Source organism: Tenrec ecaudatus, chromosome 1 (genome assembly GCF_050624435.1).
Source record: "Tenrec ecaudatus isolate mTenEca1 chromosome 1, mTenEca1.hap1, whole genome shotgun sequence".
Taxonomy (NCBI): Eukaryota; Metazoa; Chordata; class Mammalia; order Afrosoricida; family Tenrecidae; genus Tenrec; species Tenrec ecaudatus.
The window spans coordinates 130,727,378-130,745,768 of NC_134530.1; the positions used below are offsets into that span (position 1 = coordinate 130,727,378).

General features: G+C 36.4%; 1 protein-coding gene across 1 annotated transcript in view; it reads right to left on the bottom strand.

Annotated features, from left to right (window-relative positions):
- Positions 1–18,391, bottom strand: part of DPYD (dihydropyrimidine dehydrogenase) — a 1,117,227-nt gene that overhangs the window by 761,742 nt on the left and 337,094 nt on the right. The window contains exon 8 of the mRNA XM_075558725.1: positions 12,800–12,887. Coding sequence (XP_075414840.1) covers positions 12,800–12,887 — 88 coding nt within the window. The remainder of the gene's footprint in view (positions 1–12,799; positions 12,888–18,391) is intronic.

The following is an 18,391-nucleotide window of genomic DNA, read 5'->3' on the forward strand; positions in this document are numbered from 1 at the left end:
CATGATAGTGGGGGGAGGAAGCATTTAAGAACTCGAGGAAAGTTGTATGTTTCATCATTGCTACCCTTCACCTTTACTAGCTCATCTCCTCCCCATGACCCTTCAATATGAGGGTGTCCAGTTGCCTACAGATGGGATTTAGGTCTCCACTATGCATTCACCTTCATTTATAATCGTATGTTTTTTTTTCATTGATGCCTGATACTTGATCCCTTCGACACCTCGTGGTCACATAGGCTGATAGGCTTCTTCCATGTGGGCTTTGTTGCTTCTGAGCTAGATGGCCACTTGGTTATCTTCAAGCCTTTAAGACCCCAGATGCTATCTCTTTTGATAGCCAGGCACCATCAGCTCTCTTCACCACATTTGCTTATGCACACATTTGTCTTCAGCAATTTTTAAGGCAGTAGACAATCTTAACATTCTCTCAAAGAGAAAATAGTGGGTTTGAATTGCCAATTCTATAGTTGGTTTTACATTGATCAAAATTCAAAGCCGGGTTCTAGTACTTGGAAATGTAACTTAAAATCTCTTAAATGCTGTTTACTTATCAATGAAATGGCAATACCAATAATGCCAATTGATGCTAACAATTATTTTTGCAAAACATTTAGCCAATAATATATGAAATTTGACTATAATATTTATTACATTTATATGTAACATTTTATTATCTAATTTATTAACTTAACAAACATAAAATGTTATATATAAATATATTTTCTCTCCATTTACAGTTATACATATATTGAAAGTTATTGTATTTATACTGTAATCATTCTCTCTAGCATGGGCAAAGCATATGGTAGCTTAATACTATACAATATGACTAGCCAATGTTACCATTAAAAAGAATAACAACAGAAAAGTAGATGACTATGATACAGTCTTGATAAAAAATAAAAGAAAATGATATTTATTTAGTAAGGTAGATATTGAAACAAGGAGTTAAATTTCAAATATGTTTTTTTCAGATGTTTTTATAGCACTGACAAATGTATCAGTGAATATAGATATTGAGGCTCAATAAAAAGAACTTTAGATATGTGCATAGACATGCATATATAACTTTATATATGTGTGTATATTATACAGTGAAAAATCCAGAGACAATTTACAATGAAATACACCTTTCTTTCTAAAAATTGGGTGTATTAGCATAATTGTTATTCGATGAGCCAAAATATAATTCTCTGTCCTCCAAATTTCACTGATGAATTAAGAGTTGGAGGCAGAATTTATTTCAGTAACACTAGCAAAATGAACATCTGCTAACTTCTGCCGTGTAAGTTTGTGTGTTGGGGGAGGGTGTGAACCGAGCTTCTGATGTGTAATATTCTTTCCATCTGCACACCAGGTGGCACTGCATGGTTAATCAGGAGATGATAACACACATCCACACACATTTCTTCAAGATAAGAAAATAAATAAATAAAAACTCTGTTTAAAATTTTTTGTGTATAAATGTCCACATAAATACACTTAGTGTTATTTGAGCTAACATTGTAAATTAATCACCATTTCAGTCTTGCTTTGCCTGTATACTGTTTCCAATCTTATTTAAATAATATTACTGTGAATATAAGCTTCAGAAAGTGAGAAGGAACAATATAACCAAACTAGAATCTTTCCAATGGTTTCTATTTATTCATCTAAATACATTTGAACTAAAATGTAAAGTCTTGGGGAATTTGGAACAACATGATTGGGCTGGATGCTCCTTAAACAGTTCAAAGACAAGATCTGGAGGAAACTGGATTAGATATAAATTTCAATTGGATTTCTTCTAAAACAGATTTGTTACTTAAATTTAAACAAAATACTGAAGCCCTTCAAAAGTGATGGTTTTGCTTCAGAAGATTACATTCTTAATGGTTTAATGTCAAAGAAGGTATTTAAAGGTCAAAGGAAAAGAAGACGATCAGTCACCTAATTTAATCCAGTGAAGGTCTGATGGCGCAGTAGTGAAGCACTCCACGGCTCACAGAAGTTCAGGCGACTGCACCCACCACTTGCTCTGCTGGAGAGCGAGACGGCAGCCTCTGAAACGCTTTTTCTATTTCTGTAGGGCCACAAGGAGTCAGAGCGACAGGATGGCCAAGGGTAGCTTTGTTAGTTTGTTTATATTTGGTTTAATCTAATTCTGCCAGGCAAAAAGGGCTAAATATCCCAGCAGATATAAATAAGAAACAAGAGAATTTAATCTACAAAGCTTAACACTTCCATCCTTTGGAAATACTATTTCTGGGAAAACATTCAAAACATGTATAGAAATGTATCTAGATTCCCTCCAACTTGCACCCATATCTTCTATTTCATTATATTTGCATCATTATCTATCACCAGATTTTCTTCCCTTGTGTATAATGCTTTCCTTTTTGCTTAAAAATTTCTTCTAAATCCAATTTAAAATCATAATGGTTCTCAAAGGAATGACATAAGCCGAGCTATGGGGTTTATAGTATGAAAAACCTACTCACTGATAATCTGACTAAATGTAAATTAAAATCATTGCTATACTGTACATATGTAGTCAATATAGTCTTGAATTATAGATACTATAAGCTATTTGGGAACTACTAGGAGAAAAACATTCTTGAACAAAGAAAATGGCAAAAATGAATTAATTTCATTTTTCTTTTGTTACCTGAGGCAACTACCATAAAATCATATCATTGTGAATAAAGGGGTGTGTGGAATGGCTACCCAAAGCCCATCTGTAGGCAACTGGACATCCCCTTACAGAAAGGTTACGGGGAGGAAACGAGCCAGTCAGGGTGCAGGGTAGCAACCATGAAACATATGACTTTCCTCTAGTTCCTAAATGCTTCCTCCACCCCCACCTCCACCCCATCTATGATGATCCCAATTCTACCTTACAAATCCAGCTAGAGCAGAGGATGTACACTGGTACAGATAGGAACTGAAAACACAGGGAATCCAGGGAAGATGATCCCTTCAGGACCAGTGGTGAGAGTGATGATACTGGGAGGGTGGAGGGAGGATGCAGTGGAAAGGGGGAACGGATTACAGGGATCTACATAGAACCTCCTCCCTGGGGGATGGGCAACAGAAAAGTGGGTGAAGATGTCAGACAGTGTCATATATGAAAAAAAATAATAATTTATAAATTATCAAGGGCTCATGAGGGAGTGGGGAGCAGGGAGGGAGGGGGAAGCACACAAGGAGCTGATGCCAGGGGCTTAGGTGGAGAGCAAATGTTTTGAGAATGATGAGGCCAAGGAAAGTACAAAGGTGCTTTTCACAATAGACGTATATATGGATTGTGATAAGAGTTGTATGAGTTCCCAAGAAAATGATTAAAGAAAAACAAAAAAATAAATTTTGTTAGATTTTGTATATTTACACGAAAGACCTTCAAACAATTTGATGGGAAATTTCCACTGATCTTTTAAATTCCATTTTCCATTTTAAAGGCCGTCTATGTATACATATAGATTTAATATATGTGCAAATATAACATACATGTATGTATATAATACAAAATATAAATTTATATCATATTTGAAAAATATGTGTATAACTTTACATTTATAAAAATCTATTACAACTATAGTTTATTCCATGCAATTGTCTTATAGAAATGTCTTGATTTTCTATTCAGTTAAATCCAAATAATATATGTTCAATAGTTTAATATAGTTTATACCTTCTTATGCAGGGTTTACTACTTCCATGAACAGTTACATTCTCTGAACTCACAGGAACACGTGTACCCTGTCTTACAGGGTCACCATGAGTCAGCATCCACCCAATGGCAGTGAATTTGTTTTGTTTTATACCTTCTTATAAACGATTTTTAAATATACAGAGCATGAGAAAGTGGATATATAAATAACCCTACCACTCAAAGAATTTTTTTCTTTTTACTGCAATATAGATTATATACATATGATATATTAGTCAATGGATATTTATTAATTCAATGGGTGCTGGAGAGGTTAGTGTAATATTGAACATAAACTAGTGTATTGAGCCTTTACAATATTCAAGGGATTCTATTAGCAGAGAACACTTAATAAAAATTTTTTCTATTACTTTCATTAAATAGAACACTTTTTAATACCTTGAGCAAATAAGAATAGGCTTAAAAATTGACCAGCTATGCTCATTGAAAATACCTAATGAGCACAGTGATGATATTCTTAACATCATGATAGGTCAAACATCTAAAAAAGCTCTTAACTATACCATTTCCAATGTGAAATACCTTCATGTTTTTCAAAAAGGAAACAGAGGATAATACTTGGAAAGGGCTACAAAGATCAAGATAAGTTATAAAAATACTTAAGACCTTATTATAGTCCGTTATTTATTTGTTCCTCTTTAATTTATTCTTCTTTCAATGATTTGATTTCAAAAAAGGAAATGTAACTCATAATCTCCTAAAACCTTAATATAATATTTAGGGGAGTGGGAGGCAAGAAATACACAGGGGCAACAACTAAAAATAATAAAAGAAAAGTCATACTCATTCTGGAAATGAGGTACAGCCACTGTCTTGTTATAAATGTTGCTGTCAGGGGCTGAGTGCGCTGTGTCCGCTCCCTGCGGTATACCCAAGGGGACAAATCGCAGTCCAGTCCTGGACCGTCTTCACAAAGGCTGCTATGTTGGCGCCCAGTGTTGCACTGGGTCGTATATGCACAGAGTATGCAGTGACCCCAGCTAGATTAGTGTGAACGTTTCATAAAGTTAGTGACGTTTAAAATAAAGATCATATGAAAGTATTAACCCTAGAATATAAGAACAGAATAAAAATGATCTTAATGAAAAATGTGTATTCACCCAGGTAAAACAAAGGAAGAGAGAGGGCTGGTCCATTCTAAGGAACGGCCAGTTATTTGGTGGTCTATACAGGTGTTATGTCTAAACAGGTGAATTCAGGCATCTATTGAAGTTTGCTGAAAGTCACACTAAGTAAATTCAACTTATTCTGAATGCAGGGAAGAGCCACCACAAGCAGAACCAAACCAAACCAAAAACGCAGGGAAAACATTTGAGATGTGGAAGACTTGATTTTAAGAGAGAAGACTCAGGAGGGAATTAATTATGTTAGAGAACCCAATTACTAGGAGAGACAGAAGTATTTTTAGTGACAAAGATAACCATCCGAGAAAGCAAGGATACTTTTATTGGCATAGTTACCACTATCTTTCTACAATCGAACTGAGATGTATTTAATTACTTACTATGGCCCTTGTAGCCATAATCCCTTTTGAAATGTGTTATAAATTCTAGTTTCTATGCCAGTGGTTATAATCCCATTTTGGAGAGAGTTCTCTGTTACAATATTAAAATGGGATGTATTCTGGGTTCCCCCTTCTTTGAGGGTATGGCAAAATTAACCCAATGCCTTTTGTTTTCTTAAGGGAATGGTCAGTTGAAAAGCACAAAACCACATCCCCCTCAAAGCCTTCCGATTTCGTGATCTCCATGTTTTGGTTGAGTATTGCTAAGGGGCAAGCAGACTTGCTTTGACTTTCAGAAATTATTGACTTTGGCTCTGGATCCAAATTTGGCTCGACTCTGCCTGACCTCTGGATCTTGGAACTTGAGTTGCAGTCTATCTTCTAGCTCGATTTCACCAGCTTCCTGACAGATGCATGGACTGCAGAACTGAGAGGGTATAACATGCAAAGCTCTGTGAATCATTTCCTTAAAGTTTCATGAGCTGACGGACTATCCCAAGAGGAGGAGTGGTGTTTAGCATCTGGAAACAATTACTGATATAACTAACATCTTAGAAAAGTTGACCATTTGGGACATCTTTAATCTCTATGTCCTTTGGACTAACATCTTTAAAGTTGAAATTTTGTAAAATTACATTTCTTGATATGACTCACGGAATTCTAAGACCATTGATTAAGGTGACTTTCCAGAGCTACTATGAAGATTTTCTCAAGATTATTTGCACTCTGTCCTTATAAGGTGACCAGCCCCTACCACCTGCCTCTGTGGATTAATATGTATTTTCTTTAGATATGTTAATGTGCTCAAAGAAAGATTTCCCTACATCTATTGTGGCTCCTTCTAGGGGATTTGTGTGAACTCATTAAATGATGAATTAATGAACTCTCAGCTGGAATTCTATTTCCATCATTTCCAAATTCTGGGAGCCATCTCACAATTACACCTGAGCACTTACAAGTGACACTAGATTAAACAATGTTACAAATAAAAGTCAGAAAAAGTGGATTGGCAAAAAATTCTTGACTTTCATCTTGCTTACAATTAAATCAGATTCATTATTTTAAAATAATCTGTTTAGAATATTGACTAAACAACTTCATCTGGGGACAATAGTAAAGAGGATGAAAATCTTATTGAATTTTCTCCTAAATAAATAGAAATGTATATATAAATGTGTACAACATAGAAATTCTGATTAAGGAGCTAATTAAGAATAACTTTAACACTGGAGAATTCTGGCTGTAAGAAGGCACAGGAGACTTAAATAAAGGCCATGCTGTAGCAAATTTAATACCACATTCCCTCAATAGATTTTGTTAATTGTATTTATCTCTTCTTAAGCTGTTATAATATTTTGAAATCTTTACAAAAATATCCTTTTGTTTCCTGATGGTAACTGAAATAAACAATTGGTGACATATAGATATATATATAAATACCCCACACACATATATGCATTTGGCTAAATATAAAAACTAACTAACAAAGTCATCATGTTTACAAATCTTAAGTGAATACCAAATAGAGGAAGGTATTATCATCCCACAAATTGGCTTTCACTAGTTGTGTCTGCCAGTCTTTAATGTTGATTGAAATATGGATAATTACAATTGTTAGGTTTCTCCTATATTCTCTTTTTTTTCTCCTATATTCTCAATGAAACTCATGTTCTGTGATTTGGCTGGCACGACTGACTGTAATCTCTCTTGATCTTATTTCCTTATCTATAAAAGATTTACTAATATCTACATAAAGATCTTTTTACAATAAATGAGACAGATGATATTGAAAATTAATCAAATAATACTTTTGCTATTAGTAGCTATGACTACTGATATAAAAACCACAATCACCAGCATTATACTATTTTTTAATTTTGTGAATCATGCAAGACTAACTTTAAATAATTAAAATATATTTCTCCTAGGTTTGGTCACTATTACAACACCCCAAAATACTTATATGTTTTAACATCCTATAACATTATTTCATAAAATAATGAACTATGGCATTAAAATAAGCTACAATATAAAATATTTATAGAGCTTTAGCTATATGCTAGGTATTTTATCAAACACCAAAGATCTAATGATGAATAAGACAAAATCTTCAGCTTCCAAGATTTTAGCTTCAATGGTCTTTCCGTTATAGGGAAATGGCTATGATGACATACGAAAGTGGTCTGTCCATCCAGAAAGGAAAAAAGAACATGATGGAGCAGATTGAGATGAGGTTTTGCTTATTGAGACAAATGAACAAAGGTGCATAATGGATAATTCCAAGTATAAATAGCTGCAGAAAGTTAAAACAAAATAATCAAAGCAAAAAGAAATACACTCTTAAGAATATTCTTAAGAAGGTTAGGGGCGTCATGTCCAAGAACCCAGAGAAGAGTAAAACTGAAAACAATTTAAAAAGACTATCAGACAATTTCAAGGGCAACATGTCTGATGACCTAGGGTATTATCAGGTCATGAAGAACTTTGTAATTATTTTTTTAAACGTTTTATTAGGGGCTCATACAACTCTTATCACAATCCATACATATACGTAGATCAATTGTATAAAGCACATCTGTACATTCTTTGCCCTAATCATTTTCTTTTCTTTTTTTTCCCTCTTTTTTTCTTTTTTTTTTTATGTTTTACTTTATCTGAAAGCAGTGGTTCTCAATATGCCTCATGCTGCAACCCTGTAATATAATTCCTCATGTTGTGGTGAACCACCCCACCAAAAGACTTTTGTTGCTACTTTACAACTGTAATTTTCCTACTGTTATGAATCAGGTGATCCCTGTGAAGTGGTAATTTTACCCCAAAGAGGTCACGACCCACAGGTTAAGAACAGCTGTCTTAAAAGTAAAAGAGATTTGAGCAAGGAATGACACAATCAGACCAATTATGAAAGAATTACTTTGTCGTCCACTGTGGGGATAATGGTGGCCAAGCAGACTGGTTAAGAGGCTCCAGTAGTAGTAGTGTGATAGGGAGTCGAAATAGTGAGAAACGAATTCAAGAGACAACCTTGGGGGTAGCAACCAGCAAAACCTACTCTCTTGAAACAGCAATTCTTCCTGTTGATACTACCTTCCTGCAGTACATGTTCCATGTCTACTGTGATTGTAATAAAAAGGTTTTATTATTATTTCTTCTTAAGTTTAGTTGGGAAAGAACCTTGTTAGAAAAATACAATTTTGTCAGTCATATCATGATGTATTGATAGTTGTTCCATTCCTTGAATGCTTGTTGAGTGTTTTATCACTACAATGCTCTGTACAAATAGAAAAAATAACCATTCATTCTAGTGGCAGGCAATCAGAAAGGGAAATAGTCTCCTTTGAAGTAAAGACCAAGTGTCTAGTTATGTTGTCATCTAGAACTCTCTCTGTAGAATATAATTACCCAAAGAATAACAACACACGCACCTGCACAGAAGGAGGATTCAAACGTTTGTGGGGGTGAGCTGCCTTATTTTTCAATTGTATTACTTCGTGAACTTATTTAAGCCTCCTCACACAGGCATATAGATATGCAAATGCATACCTAACCACCCTTTACTACCATGGGACTGCTCCCAAGAAACCAAGCCTCTCGGGAGCAAAGAATTAAATGTACAATTCTACATACACTTGAGATAATTCCCTAAATGGACACTATTAGCATTTATTCACTCACTCTCATTCACACTCACTCACTCTCACTCACTCACTACCCTGGAATCCCTGTTGAGTCTTCCAACGCTGTAGGACAAGGTCTTTGTGAGTTTCCAGGACTGTAACTCTTTACTGGATTAGAAAACCTCTGTCTCCCGAGAAGCTTATGGTGGTTTTGAACTGCTAACTTTGTCATTAAGCAGCCCAATTCATAACCACTACACCACCTAGGTTTTAGTTAGGGAAAAGTCTAAAATGAAGTGTTGTTTGTACCAATGACATCACAAACACTTGGAAATACAAAGGCATATTAATTCCATGCATTTATTAAATTATCTTTAAAATAATATTTAATAAATAACATTGGCATTTTATTTTTTAGACATAGAATGAATGAGCAGTTTTAAATACAGAAGATCTAGAACTATGATATTTCCAAGAAACAAAAAGTTTAATTTTTGATTAAGTAGCCTAGCTAATCATCATGAAAACATTAAATAGTAAAATTGTCTTGTTTGCTTCTAAGGGCGTTACTTCTGCTGTCTTTCATAAGGAAACCATGGATCACATACCAACTATGATTTATATGTTTGTCTCCAGTCCACACCTCTTATCCCTTCCCTCTGTAATTAAAGAAGGGTGATAATAATTTCTTTTGTAAGACTTTATACCAAATTAGTTTAGCAGGGATATGCTCACTGTATTTTCCAGAAGCACCACCCTGGTGGCATAGTGGTTACACATTGGGCTGCGGCCTGCAAGGTCAGCAGTTCGAAAGCACCAGCCTCTACAGAGAACAAAGATGAAGCTTTCTTCTCCTGTGGCGCTACAGTCTAGTAAACTCTCAGAGGAGTTCCACTGCCCTACAGGGTTACTATGAGTTGGTTTCAGCTCCAGAACATTGAATTTGGTGTTTGGATTGGCTTTTCACATGCCTGCGTGGCCAGACACTAAGATCACAAGCAAGTGATATGGGAAACGTGTAGACTGTAACTTAACAAGAAAGAAGACCTCTTGCTTCTCCTCTGCTTAGGCTAGCCGGAATGTGGACACCTTGGCAACCAACTTCCCTCAGAATGGAAGTTGGTGTTGACTAAGGCTTACACCATCAGGTGATTAAAAAAATTAAATATATATCCTGTTTATGTTTCTCTTTGTTTGTTTGTTTCCTTTTGTTAAAGCAGCCAATTTTGTACCAAATAATACAGGTTATTTTTACTAACATTTATACCTTCAAACAGAGTGGGAAAGGGATAGATAAGTGAGAGAAGATTAATTTCAATATAGACTCATGGTTAATGAACAAAAAGCATGTAAGAATGTGAAGCTGCCCAAATAATAGACAGTTATATGGCAACAGAAAGGTCATATCGTCCCAAATCACTAATCAAGAGTGTAAAATAAACATTTCCTGGAGGCTAAGGCTACTTGTCTTCGACAGACTGAAGCCTTTATTTATATATTTATTTTGACAAGAGGAAACTTTCCTGTATATATATTTCATACAAAATACTGAAATGGAACATAACTGTATTCTGCACATCACTACACCAAAATGTCAAAAGATTCACTTCTCAGCATGAAAATGCACAGCCACATAAATATGAAAGGACCCCACATTTGAAATGTGTTCACACCTCAGTGCAGAGTCAATTGGAGACCATTGTATTGTGAACATGTGTAATGCTATCATATAATGTATGTAAGGAACCTTTTATAAAATAATGAATTTTTTAAAAAGCAAAAATTGCTGCTGTAACGTGCAATGGAAGCTGTCTCTTAAGGTTACAGCCATTAACAAGAGTAATATGCCATTTAATTTTTTTAATAAAATTTGAGGTAGCATTTGCTTCTTATACAATTAATTTGGTGCTGATATATAATGCACTGCTTATTTCTTCGGCCTCCATCTCTTTAGTAGTGGAACTCTTTGTAGGCAAGTTCATAAACATATAAAGGTATGCGTTACCTTTTCAATGAACTTCTTTGAAGCCCTACATGATAGTTAGGTTTTGGTGTCAACATGGCACCTGTAAGAAGATATAGTGGAGTTTGGCCGGTCAATGAAGTTGTACGTTGATGGCCTTATTTGGAGGTGCCACCAATATAAATGGCTCTCTGGAGGCAGGCTACTCTCTCTTTCTGCCTTCAACCTCCTGTGCCATGCTGAGACCTGGAAAATACCTGTGATGCTTCCATCAGCATTGGATCCACAAGACTTTGCACCCACCTGCCTGTGATCTCCCTGCATTCTGCATCATTGCATGTAGCTGCATAAGTCTGAAAAGGGATTTATGGGATAGTATCGAACTTATGAACTTGAACTAGACTAGGCTGGGATGTTTTCCCAATATATAATTACTTCTTGATATAAATCTCCCTCTGACACATATATGAGTGTCTCCAGATTTGCTTATCTAGCCAACCTGGACTAACACACCTTGTGTGTTACTCCATCAAAGGAAACCATTGTATCTTTTGATACAACTGCTGTAGGGAGAGGTATTTGATAACATCACTAATTCAGACCCAGTTCACTGAGTACAGTTTTTCTACTTATTATTGACAAAGTACTTCTGATCATGTGACTGCTGAGATGCACAAGAATTTACTGACTAACATTACTGGCATTAGTAAGACATAATTGCTAGATAGTCCTTTCCTTGTGGTTAAATTCTCAGGGAAATGTAATGCTGGAAAGTTACACAAAAGTCAGGGACTCTGAAAATGGAATTGCAGGAAAATATCAAACCTCTTCTCTGTATATCCCATGATTACTGTAATTCAAGGAAAGTAATATAGAGAACCACTAGTGACAATGACATTTCCAAGTTTTGAGAGGAAGTTGAATATAGAAATCAAAATGCTAAAAAGTATTCTTTTGTCCATAAGGTGTCATTGCTATATAAAGAATGATAGAGATGATCTTAGACTTGGGAGAAATTATCTAATAAGAGAACACATGATATTCTTATTGAAGAAAAACATAGTCGACACAGAAGCACTACGGATGATTTCACAAGAAAAAAAGCAATGAATGGGAGAGCCTGAAATAAATGTAAACAGTGAACTTAGAAAAGGAACAGGCTTCATCTCGACATTGCTTAACTGCTTATATATTCATTTCCAAGAGTATGAATGGAATAGAGGCAAACTAGAACACAGAAGAATGGGTTCCAGTAAAATCACTAACACTTGAACATATTTAGATTACATGTGATTCTCAAAAATTGAATCATATGAAAGCATGAATACAAATTCTTGAGACAAAAAGTTTATTTTTGTTTTTTTTCCTCTCTCTGACCCCAGTAAAAATAATTGAAAATAAAATTTTAGAGAATTCAATCTCCTTTAAGGTATGTAGGCAAAATATGTAAAAAAAAACAAAACAAAAGAAACTACCTTATCCCTGCTGTCTCTGTGGCTTTTAGAAATATGATTGTCTTTGAAATTCAGCCAAATGTGAGAAACCTTAATGAAATTTAAAATGTTAAATTAGATTAAAAGGATAAATAGCCAACTCTGTCCTTTATTAAAAATTTAATCCAATTTTTATATAATAATGAGAAAGCTATAGCAGCAGCTGGACATCTCTGAGACCAGGGCACATGTTTCTTTGTAAGATTTAAAACATTTTTGCTTTCTACATAATAACCACTGTTGATAATGATAAGAAGATAGGGGTAAAGGTCCGTGTTGCCGACGTCTATCCATCATAGAAGCTTTGCCTAGCTGTATCGTGCTGAAGGGGCCACACAACCGGTTGTAAATCAGAAATTCCATTCTGAGTTTTGCCACCTAGATCTGTCGATTTATCCTAAACAGATACAAAGTCCAGCGTGACAATGCTGGAAACAGTCATTCTTCTCAGTATTATTATGAAATTTTAAAAGTTTTAATAAAGTTAAAAATATTTCAAAGGAAGCTACTCACCAATGCCAATGAAAGCAGCTTTGTAACCTTCTTCTTTCAAAGTGCGAAGGGTCATTTCATTCGCTGAAAGGCTTTTACCACAAATTATCTGTAAGCAATAATATTTTGAATAACATATTTCAACATTTTGTTCATTTAAATTTTAATGTATTTAACATCAAAAGAAGGGAAACCCAATGAGAGCTAACTTTCTCACTGTGGAGGTGTGTGTTTCTATGTCTCTATGTGTGCATATGAGGTAATTTTTCACATTTAATTAATGGTCATACCTATATCAACTTCTCTAATGTATATAACACTCACGTGCTTATTTAAGAATTAAATGCATTTTTCTTTTTAATAAAGCAGTGGGAGCAAAGCCAGTGTAATTAAATTTAAGTTAACAAACTTCAATAGCTACTTTAATATGGTAAAATATTATTCCCAGCATGTAAAAAATACAATGATGCATGAGATTTCATTGCTGGCTCAATATGTGCTCAACCATACCCTGAGCAAAGCAAATAGCTAACACATTTACCTGCTGACCAAATGTTTGGAAATTTGAGTCTATCCGAAGACAACCCTGACCATCTACTTCCTGAAAATTCAGCCATAAATAGCCTGGAGGATGTCATTCTGTTCTAACACACCTAGTGTCACGTTGAGTCAGAATCAACGTGATGGGAACTGGTCTCAGGAGATATCAGAAAATCATTTCCATCCAACTATGGAGAATATTTGCAAGAAGAAGCAGTTGCTATCAATATGGGCCCATAAAAGAGAAATCCATCAATATTGAAAGCTTGTCTATTCAGAACAGTTGACCGTGTGCCCAAGTCGAAACATGAAAGGAGTATGAGGATTCACATCCATTCGGTAAGATCATTCACAACCACGTCAACTTTCTCATACCACCTAGAGCTGATCCACTGAACTAACTGGAATGAAGGCAAATATAAAAGGATGAAGAAAGATATCAAACCGGGAAGACACTGTTTCTTGACATACCAGCCAATGACGCATCTATTCACTTCTAAAGAGAGAGTTTGCATTTCTCCTGCCCTCCCTCAGATCATTTCTCTTCCATCGCCACTACCTCGAGCAGGCAGTGTGTCACCCACCCTCAAGGTCTGAAGTGGATTTCTCTTTAAATGTTCTTCAAGTTTGGGGAACAAAAACAGCCAAAAACAGCATGAAGAAGCAAGATCAGGGCTGTTGGCTAGATAGAGCAATGTTTCCCCCCAAATTACTATGGGCCAGCCCTTGTGAGCCCAGAAGAATGAGAAGGTCCATTGGCATGTTGGAAAAATTAATTCTTGGTATAACTGTCTCACAATGCGGTTTTTAGTTGTCTTAAAACTTCTTCATAATAAACCCCGCAGTCATCTTGTGTCCTAGAAACACCGATCAAGATGACCTCTTTGGAATGCTACAGAAGGGATTCCGTAACTTTCTGACATGATCTCTCTGCCTTGGGCTCATCCTGGAGGGCTTCCTGACCTTTATTAAACACCTGAGCTTTGTGGGGAGCAGGATTGCCTTCATTTGTTTCAAAGCTTTGATGATTCAGAAAAATGTCCATTTGAATTTTATTACAAATGTATTATCTCGCACCTCAAATGGTTCTCTATCTCTATCCCCTAGACTTCTGTTTCTTAAAGGGACCTGGATGAGATTACCGCGCCTCTCCTGTAATGTGTCATAATGCCGTCACCCGTGGTGGACAGGTATCAGAAGAGCCTCTAGGTTATGTACACACCGTGAAGAAGAAGCAGGCTGCTCACTTCTGAGAGCCCAGCCGCTGGAAACATTGTGAAACACTGTCAGAGGGTGAACCCTGCAGGATGGAAGGGTCCTCAAAAGGTGACTGGGGAAGGCTGCCTCCTCAGAGTGAGCTTTAATGACACGGGCCAAGCAAAGCCTTAGAGATCTTCATGTGATGGCGAGGCGCCGCTCGAGATGAGGGAGGAAGAAAGTCCATGAATAATTAGAACAAGCTAGAATGTACAAAACACGGATCGAGGAAAACTGGAAGTTGCTAAAAATGAAGTAGAACACGTAAAGATAGAAGTAACTGGTTTAAAAGGTGGGTGGGGGACTAAAACTTGATGCTGTTCGTTTGCTTCAGATTCAGTGGCCCCCATAGAACAGGGTTTCCAAGGCCCTCCATCTGCCTGCAGTGACAGGTAGAGCTTTCTTTTGGGTAGTAACTGGGGGGCTCAAACTGTCAGCTTTTAAGTTAGCAGCAAGTGCTTTAACCACAGCACCACCAGTCCTCCAACATGGAAAAACAAAGCTGCACATTTTCAAGAAAAATAGCAATAATAGTCAAAATGCACAGATCTGAATATGGTTTCCTCAGCAGAATTAGTCATCTTAAATACTTTTATTATTCAATTCAAAATATTCATATGTGTGAGGCAATTCAAGAGCTTCAAAAAGAATCACAAATAAATGTAAAAATAACATGAGGTAATATTTAATAACGATTAAGTTAAAATTAATGTATTAAAACACAAAGGTAGGCCATTGGACATCCCCTTACAGAAGGGTCTTGGGGAGGAAACGAGATAGTTAGGGTGCGACATAGCAATGATGAAAAATACAACTTTCCTTTAGTTGCTAAATGCTTCCTCCCCCCGCCCCCTCTCACTGTCATGATCCGAATCCTACTGTGCAAGTCTGACTAGACCAGAGGATGTACACTGATACAGATGGGAACTGGAAGCACAGGGAAGCCAGGGTGGATGATGTGAGTGGCGATCTAGGAGGGTATAGGGAGGGTGGGTTGGAAAGGGGGAACCTATTTCAAGGATCTACATGTGCCCTCCTCCCTGGGGGACATGCAACAGAAAAGTGGGGGAAGGGAGATGTGGGACAGAGCAAGATATGACAAAATAATAATTTATAAATTATCAAGGATTCATTAGGGAGGGGGGTATGGGGAGGGAGGGGGGAGTGGGGAGGGAGGGGAAAAATGAGGACCTGATGCCAGGGGTTTGGGTGGAGAGCAAATGTTTTGAGAATGAAGAGGGCAATGAATATACAAATGTGCTTTACATAATTGATGTATGTATAGATTGTGATAGGAGTTGTATGCGCCTTTATAAAATGATTTTTAAAAAAGAGGAGCTGATACCAAGGGCTCAAGTAGAAAGCAAATGTTTTGAGAATGATGATGTAACAAGTATACAAATGTGCTTGATACATGGATGTATATATATAGATTGTGATAAGAGTTTTATGAGCCCCTAATAAAATGATTGAAAAAAAAGCAACCAAGAAAAAACCCACAAAGTTCTGAGAGATGGTTCTTTAAACAATAAACTAACTAGAGAAATTACTATCTAGTATCATTAAGCAAGAAAAAGAAACAGAATAAATATATTTTAAAACATAAACCTAAGCACAGGAACAGGTGAAATGGTTTTGTACAAAAGATAACCTATTTAGATAGCGGGTGGGTTGCAGTGGTTTACATTAGAAGGCTCTTTCAGGTCACACCAAGGAGTCAGTGAGACTATGCAGATTGGGTGTATTTCCTCTTTTCCTGATGGGTCTGCATAAGAGGAGGTGGGCACATACTGATAAGATTATATGATGCTGTTATGAATGACTAATAACAGGGTGGTTAACTGTGATTATGAAAATTTAGAAGTCTAAAGTGAAAATTGGTCAATTTTGCTGTCTTGATGGGTACAAAATGAGCTATTTTAGAAGAGGAAACCAGAGTGAGGGATCTGACTACCACCAGAGAAGAACCAGTGGAGTGTGTACTTAGGATCTCTGGTCCTTACCCTCCACCTCCTCCAATCAGGGGGCAGAGGTGTGGTCCAGGGAGCAGCAGAGCAGTGACAGCCGTGGAACCACAAGCCAGAGAATTAGACAGTACAGTCTCGGTTTTCCAGCCATGTGGTGAGTAAATCCGTGTACTGCTGTTCTCTATAAAGAAACTTGTTTGGTAATGAGTTATCTCCAGGCCCTCAATTGGAGGAGGATGGTCTATGTTGAGTAGAATACCCTTCAGGCATTCATCAACAGGCTAAACGAGCTTTGTAGCTTTGCCTGAGCAAGGCAGAAGCCAAGATTGTGAGAAACTAAGGACCAGAGGGAGGTGAGTTTGTGGGTACAGCTGGGAAGTGAGTAATTTGATTGGAAGAATTTTACCATAAGCATTTCTGATCTAAAGTATAACCTGTTATCTTCCCTAATGAATCCCACAATCCCGAGCATCATCTGAGTTCTGTGTGGTGATTTCCACAAATTAACAAACCAGTGAGACGTACAAAAGACCGTCCCACTGGTATATGATGAGTCGGCTCAGTAGCAGGGACCTGGAATGAGGGGATCTAACTGTGCTGTCAGAACTGGGAAAGTGTGTTGAAGGATGGAGGCATGTGTGACTTCTGCCTCAAACACTGATGTTGAGTTTGATATTTTGTCCACTTTGTGAAGTCATAGGAGGTCGGATATGGCCCTCCCCCAGTCATTCTTACATAGAATAATAATTTTTAAAGAATCAGTAAAATGAGAGATTTTTATAGAAGATACTGGTCAAACTGTTGCAAAAATAAAGTCAAGGCCAATAGCCATGGCAAAAGAAGGAAAGTGCTTTCAGATAAAAGGAATAAAATATTTTAATTCAGTACAAAATATTATTCTCATACTATCCTAACAATAAAATAATTGTCTATTTTTGCAAACTAGACTGCTATCATCAAAATATCATAAAAACTCAAAAACCAAACTACTGTTATCAACTCGGTGATGACTCACAGCGAATCTGTAGGACAGTGCCCCTGTGAGCTTCCAGACTGTAAACCCTAGTTTAGGGAGTAGAAGCCTTGTCTTTCTCTAGAGGATCCGGTAGTGGTTTTGAACTGTGGACCTTGCAGGTAGCAGCCCTATGCATAACCATTACACCACTAGAATCCCTTACAATGGCACAAAAACAGGCAAATAATAATATAAAGAAAAATAAAGCTAGACTTTTAGTAGATATGACATTCTGCAAGGGTAGCCAGAAACTGCACAGTTTACTTAATCCCTACTAAACTTCCAGTCTTAATTCTCATTTCATAAAAAAGTGAATATGAAATAGGGATTTTAAGGAAAATTTTAAAAACTAGTTTTACATGTACAGATTCAATAAACCATGGCAAAAATAGATACTGCACAGAAATTCAACATATTAATGAAATTTATGTTTAAAATGTAACGATTAATTAGTAGGAATTTCCCTATTTCTATGATATTGAGCAGTTTAAGAAGAAAGACCTGAGGAGAGCTACTTCCAAAAGGAGTCAGTCAATGACAATCGCATGGATCACAAGGATGCTCGGATGCACCGAATTGCTAATCTGGGGCCAGGTTGAAGGGAATTTACAAAGTCGTTTCAGAATAGGACTGTTGAAAAATTAAATAGTTCTTTTCTATTCATTTTTTAAACCACAAAATGTTTGTATTAGAACTTACTAGACAACAAAATGGGGCATGATGGGGGTTAAAAGAAGGGTTTGAAACATTTTTAAAATGGAGAGTTTAATAGGATATTGTTGTCATGTCTTGAGTTGGGAATGTAATCTATAGATAGTATGCTTCTTATAAACA